This window comes from Xenopus laevis, chromosome 7L, assembly GCF_017654675.1.
Source record: "Xenopus laevis strain J_2021 chromosome 7L, Xenopus_laevis_v10.1, whole genome shotgun sequence".
NCBI lineage: Eukaryota > Metazoa > Chordata > Amphibia > Anura > Pipidae > Xenopus > Xenopus laevis.
In genome coordinates this window covers 2,902,462-2,909,113 of record NC_054383.1, presented here as the reverse complement: position 1 = coordinate 2,909,113, position 6,652 = coordinate 2,902,462, and the positions used below count along the sequence as shown (strand labels likewise).

Below are 6,652 nucleotides of genomic sequence, written 5' to 3'. Positions count from 1 at the left end.
GGGCTTTACATCTAATGGTGGGACATTAATGGCATTGCTTGGACTGGGAGGTGCTGTTACCCCAAAATGCTTATTATTGATTATGCAGGAAGGGTTAAATGCATAACTGCTGCAGCGAATCACCTCTCAGAAATATCAGAACATGCTGCCCATAGCACCCCCTGCTGGAAATGACTTTTGTATGTGCTAAAATAGCTCATTAAATCATATTTCATGGAACCAGCAAACATTGTTAGACCTTAATCCTATAAGAACAATGAGCAATGAGGTTGTTTTAGTGTCTCACAGGGAAAAGCAGCCGCCATGTTTACATTATTCCATGCAATGCTCTTCATCCTCCACTAGGGGGAGATGCTGCTTCATCACAATCTTCTCACAGATGGAACCTGTTTCTTTGCTGACCCAACTTTTATTTAAGCATCTTATCCACAATGACCAGGGGGCTGAAAAAAGGCAGAAGGTACAAGATAAAGTGTAGGTGAGGCGGAGGTGTAGGTGAGGTGTAGGTGAGGTGTAGTGGAGATGTAGGTGTAGGTAAGGTGTAGATGAGATGTAGGTGAGGTGGAGATGTAGGTGAGGTGTAGGTGGAGGTGAGGTGGAGGTGTAGGTGTAGTGTAGATGTAGGTGTAGGTGAGGTGTAGATGAGATGTAGTTGAGGTGGAGGTGAAGTGGAGATGTAGGTGAGGTGGAGATGTAGGTGAGGTGTAGGTGGAGGTGAGGTGTAGATGAGATGTAGTTGAGGTGGAGGTGAAGTGGTGGAGATGTAGGTGTAGTGTAGATGTAGGTGTAGGTGAGGTGTAGATGAGATGTAGTTGAGGTGGAGGTGAAGTGGAGATGTAGGTGTGAGTGTGAGGTGAGTGTAGGTGGAGGTGTAGTGTAGGTGTAGGTGATGTAGGTGAGGTTAGATGAGATGTAGTGAGTGAGTGAAGTGGAGATGTAGGTGAGGTGGAGATGTAGTGAGGTGTAGTGAGTGGAGGTGTAATGAGATGTAGTTGAGGGAGGTGAAGTGGTGGAGATGTAGGTGAGATGTAGTGATGTAGTGTGTAGGTGAGTGTGTAGTGTAGGTGGAGGTGAGGTGTAGTGTAGAGTGAAGGTGGTTGAGGTGGAGGTGAAGTGGTGGAGATGTAGGTGTAGTGTAGATGTAGGTGAGGTGTAGATGAGATGTAGTTGAGGTGGAGGTGAAGTGGAGATGTAGGTGAGGCAGAAGTGTAGGTGAAGTGGAGATGGAGGTGTAGGTGAGGTGTAGGTGGAGGTGAGGTGGAGATGTAGGTGGAGGCGGAGGTGTAGGTGAGGTGGAGGCGGAGGCGGAGGTGTAGGTGAGGTGTATGTGAACGTGTAGGTGAGGTGTTAATGCCATAGCACCTACATAACAAAATCATGGTGCCAATGCCGTAGACTCTGCATTTCTAGTTGGTTTCGTGACCACATGGATGAGAACTTGGCACAGACCAAAGAGACTGCCATATTGCACCCCATGCTGCAATCAAATTAAATATCCATAATATCAAATGGGACAAGGCTCTAGTGGACAATTGATGGAATGACTGCTTGGAAAATACGTTATCCTTTCTGTCTCAGACTCAGGGCAAGGGGGGTTCTGCATGGAAAGCCCATTGACTGACCGTGGCCCGAAACTGTTCAGGGGCCCCATAGCCTTCTTTGTATGTCATTACATTTAATATAAAGATGACTTCTTGAGTCCATCTATGTGAAGGAGCCTATGACAAGAAGGTGGGAAGACATTTGCAGACACGGCGCCAATATATACGGGACAACCCGAGGGGAACCAGTAACCAACACAGAACATGGGTCCTGTCTTTGTCCAGCACTGGGCAGTGGGTCACCTTACAATACACAGCAGCGTTAGTCTTTGGGATTATCAGTCACTGATCTCAAAGAGGTTCTGCAGCAGCTGTCGCTGGGGACAATAGACATGGCAGGCAATTAGCACATGGGGGGAGGTGATTGTCTGGATTCCTGGAATGCCCCTCTTCTTAGCTGAAAGCACCTTTCTGGGAAATGAAGGGTTAATGGAGCCGAGAGCAGTTATCAGATCTCCTGTGGCTACTGCTTGGGGGCAGAGGAGGGGAGGGGGATTCCTGCATATCCTCTCCAAGCTGTGACTATGGGGGGGCTGCAGTGTCAGGGGCTCACAAGAACTTCTTTCCCAAGCTGATGTGTCTGTGACTTCACTGGGAGGAGCTCAGTTAGAGGAAGAGTTTGTCACACACACACAGACACACAGACACACACACCCGCTGTATTGTACACACTCACACACACACTGACCCTGCTGGGCTGGGAAAGTAACTGCTCATCACACTGTGGGATTCCTCTGCTCAATCTGGGAAGAGAGCACAGCAAACAGGAGACCAGGGAGCTTACAGGAGATTGGGGAGTTTACAGGAGACAGGATCTTACAGGAGACCAGGGAGTGTACAGGAGATTGGAGAGTTTACAGGAGACAGGAGCTTATAGGAGACCGGGGAGCTTACAAGACACTGGGGAGTTTACAGGAGACCGGGGAGCTTATAGAGGACTGGGGAGTTTACAGGAGAGCGGGGAGCTTATAGAGGACTGGGGAGTTTACAGGATACAGGGGAGCTTACAGGATCCTGCTGGCTGGGCAGATGGAAAGATATAAAGGTAAGTGACAATGTTATGGCTCTTCTACTTTACTCTGCTATTCCATGTGTGTTTCATGAGGGAGTGAAAATCAGCCATTCGATTGTAAGCTCCATGGGACAGGGACCTCTTGTGTTACTTAATCAGTGTAGCGGTTTATTTATTGCAATGTTTCCCCCTCTCTGTACTGTACAAACATATAGTGCTGCAGACACAGTAGCGCTGTATAGAGAGAGAGAGAGAGAGACTAAAGTTGGCCATAGATGTTGAGAATGATATTTAAAAGATCTGATCATCATTGTGAGACCACGATTATCTCGGAACGATCGTACGAATTTACCATCAACTAAAAAGACCAATTTGTCAGGAAAACAAAGGGGAGCTGCTTGGCCCTGCAGATATAGATACATTGCACTGGGACCCACAGAGATTTTTTAACCTGGCCCATCAATTTCCTGACAGATGTCGGCCGTTTGGTCAAGAAAAATCTTTGGATCCCAGTGCAAATGTGGGACTTATCTGTGTAACTGGTGAGATGCAGTTGTACCGATCTGTCTGTTACATGGGCCCTCATGCAATATAAACTATACTGTGTACCCCTTTATTGTACTGTGTACCCTTATACTGTACTGTCTACCCCTTTATTGTACTGTCTGCCCTTATACTGTACTGTGTACCCTTATACTGGACTGTGCACCATTATACTGTACTGTGTACCCCTTTACTGTACTGTCTACCCTTATACTGTACTGTGTACCCCTTTACTGTACTGTGTACCCTTATACTGGACTGTGCACCCTTATACTGTACTGTGCACCCTTATACTGTACTGTGTACCCCTTTATTGTACTGTGTACCCTTATACTGTACTGTGTACCCTTATACTGTTCTGTCTGCCCTTATACTGTACTGTGTACCCCTTTATTGTACTGTCTACCCTTATACTGTACTGTGTACCTTTATACTGTACTGTCTGCCCTTATACTTTACTGTGTACCCCTTTATTGTACTGTCTGCCCTTATACTGTACTGTGTACCCCTTTACTGTACTGTCTGCCCTTATACTGTACTGTCTGCCCTTATACTGTACTGTGTACCCCTTTACTGTACTGTCTGCCCTTATACTTTACTGTCTGTCCTTATATTGTACTGGTGGCCTATTGAATGTAGCAAATGGAATAACTGAATATCTCATTAGAAGTATTATTCCTGGATTGATGTTTGGGGATGGGACATCCTCGCACCTTTTATATTCCCATAAACACACTTGTTTAACCTAAAAGATTTGTTCTTCGGTGTTAAGGTGAATGTTTAACCCTATCAGTGCTGGCTAGGGATATGAGGGCACACGTCTGTATTGACTGTAGGAAACACATTTAATCACTTTACTTTCGGCTGGTTCCTGCCAGGAGGCCGATTTAACCCTTTGACTAACATGAAAGTCTGGGGCCCCAGTTGCATTGCTTGTGGCCCCTCTTCTCTAACACATATTGTATTTCGGACTATCGCCCTATAGGCTTAGGTTGGTAGAAGAGACTCCACCTTACAGGACCCGATTTCATATTAAATTCCCCTGACCCCTTTCCATTGCCCCATGTCCCCAGTCTACTCCCTATTCTCCACTGCTTCCCAAAATACACAATAACCAACCTGTTTCACAACTTCCAAGGAAAATGGGTGGAGCAAAACAGTTTCAGTTTCGGTCCAGTTTCACCTTTAATTCCAGCATAAAATAACCCCCCCGTCCCATGAGACTGAGTTGGCTGTGAATGAATTTGGGGGTAACTGAAAGGGCTGAAGCTCATTGACACATATTGTTTTTCAGCCTAAGCCACTAGTTTGACTGTAACTATCAGGATTCGCTGGGTTCCATCATGTGCTGCTGATCTGGTACATTGGGAGGGGAGATTTCACAAGCAGGAAAGGCTGAATCTCTCTCTTCCTGTCAGTAGAGAATAACTGTGGTCAGAATTCCAGTGAATATCCATTAACCTCTCCCTACTCCTCCTCGTGACCTGGACACATGCAAATTCCCAGCAATAACAGTGAGAATATTCCCAGTAATGGGAGCGGCTGGGGGGAATCTCCCTACAATTAATGATTCTTATCAAGCCCTCCCCATGAGGAGACTGAGCCAGAGAGGAACAGGAAATTGTGTGAAATGACTAGAGATGCTGTAAATCCCACAGATACACCTGTAATTATAGTGTTAATGTCTCACCAGCCGCATGTTTGTGTATCTGCCCCAGGCTGGGCATCATTAGATCACTCATTTGTCTTAGTGTCAGGGCAGAGGAAGATGGTTTTAGGGTTTCAGTTAACCCATTCTGCTCCTTGGCCCAACTGTCCAACCTACTGTACTATCCAGTCCTACTGTAATATCCAGTCCTACTGTACTATCCAACCCTACTGTACTATCCAACCCTACTGTACAATCTACTGTACTATAAACCCTACTGTACTATCCAGCCCTACTGTACTACCCAACCTACTGTACTATCCAGTCCTACTGTACTATACAACCTACTATACTATCCAATCCTACTGTACTATCCAACCCTACTGTACAACCTACTGTACTATAAACCCTACTGTACTATCCAGCCCTACTGTACTATAAGCCCTACTGTACTATCCAAACTACTGTACTATAAGCCCTACTGTACAATCCAACCTACTGTACTATCCAGCCCTACTGTACTATCCAGTCCTACTGTACTATCCAGCCCTACTGTACTATCCAACCCTACTGTACAACCTACTGTACTATCCAGACCTACTGTACTATCCAGTCCTACTGTACTATCCAACCCTACTGTACAACCTACTGTACTATGAGCCCTACTGTACTATCCAGACCTACTGTACTATCCAAACTACTGTACTGTATCCAGCCCTACTGTTCAGCCTACTGTACTTTCCAACCCTACTGTCCAACCTACTGTATTATCCAGCCCTACTGTACTATCCAACCTATTGTACTATCCAGCCCTACTTTACTATCCAGTCCTACTGTACTATCCAGCCCTACTGTACTATCCAGCCCTACTGTCCAACCTACTGTACTATCCAGTCCTACTGTTCAACCTACTGTACTATCCAACCCTACTGTCCAACCTACTGTACTATCCAGTCCTACTGTACTATACAACCTACTGTACTATCCAGCCCTACTGTTTAACCTACTGTACTATCCAGCCCTACTGTCCAACCTACTGTACTATCCAGTCCTACTGTTCAACCTACTGTACTTTCCAGCCCTACTGTCCAACCTACTGTACTATCCAGCCCTACTTTACTATCCAGCCCTACTGTACTATCCAACCCTACTGTCCAACCTACTGTACTATCCAACCCTACTGTTCAACCTACTGTACTATCCATCCCTACTGTCCAACCTACTGTATTATCCAACCCTACTGTCCAACCTACTGTACGATCCAACCCTACTGTCCAACCTACTGTACGATCCAACACTACTGTATACCCTGCTGTACTCTCCAGCCCTACTGTCCAACCTACTGTACTATCTAGCTCTACCTCTGGGCCACCATTAGGGGTGTACAGGGGAGCCATGAGTTCTATGGGTAAAGGGGCTGTGAAGCAGACGGGGCTTGCAAGGAAAGGGAGCTGGGTTTAAAAGATTATGGGCAAGATTTTCGGAAAATGGGGCATAATGCTTGTGCAGAACATTCTATTTATTGGGGTCCCATTCTATTTATTGGCAGTGCCTGCTGCCCATGGGGCCAATGGGGTGATAATTAGGAACCCCTGGGTGAGGGACCCAGTGATTTCTATACTGCTGTATCTTCCCCTAATGTACTAGCTACTCTGCTGCCCAGCCCTCCTGTATTGCCTGTTCCACAGTGGAGCGAAGCCTTCCTGCCCTACATACAGTAGAGATTTGTAGAGATTCAGCTCCACTTCTTGCACTCATGTCTCTAGTTCAGTATCACTGGCTTCTGTTTCATTGGCTGAACTTTCCAGGTGCTGGTTCCCTGTCAATTATAGAGAGTTTATTTGATGT

General features: G+C 46.1%; 2 protein-coding genes across 4 annotated transcripts in view; one reads left to right on the top strand and one right to left on the bottom strand.

Annotated features, from left to right (window-relative positions):
• Positions 1-422: 422 nt before the first annotated feature.
• LOC121395745 (extensin-like) lies at positions 423-1,379 on the bottom strand. The gene has a single exon (XM_041570026.1). The coding sequence runs from the start codon at positions 1,377-1,379 to the stop codon at positions 423-425; it is 957 nt and encodes a 318-aa protein (XP_041425960.1).
• A 741-nt stretch (positions 1,380-2,120) lies between these two features.
• Positions 2,121-6,652, top strand: part of afap1l2.L (actin filament associated protein 1 like 2 L homeolog) — a 53,859-nt gene continuing 49,327 nt past the window's right edge. Inside the window, 2 exon segments of one of the 3 annotated variants that reach the window (NM_001086483.1) lie at positions 2,484-2,546; positions 2,576-2,646. In NM_001086483.1, the coding sequence (NP_001079952.1) occupies positions 2,631-2,646 (16 nt within the window). In that variant the 5' untranslated portion in view covers positions 2,484-2,546; positions 2,576-2,630. 3 annotated transcript variants of the gene reach the window in all.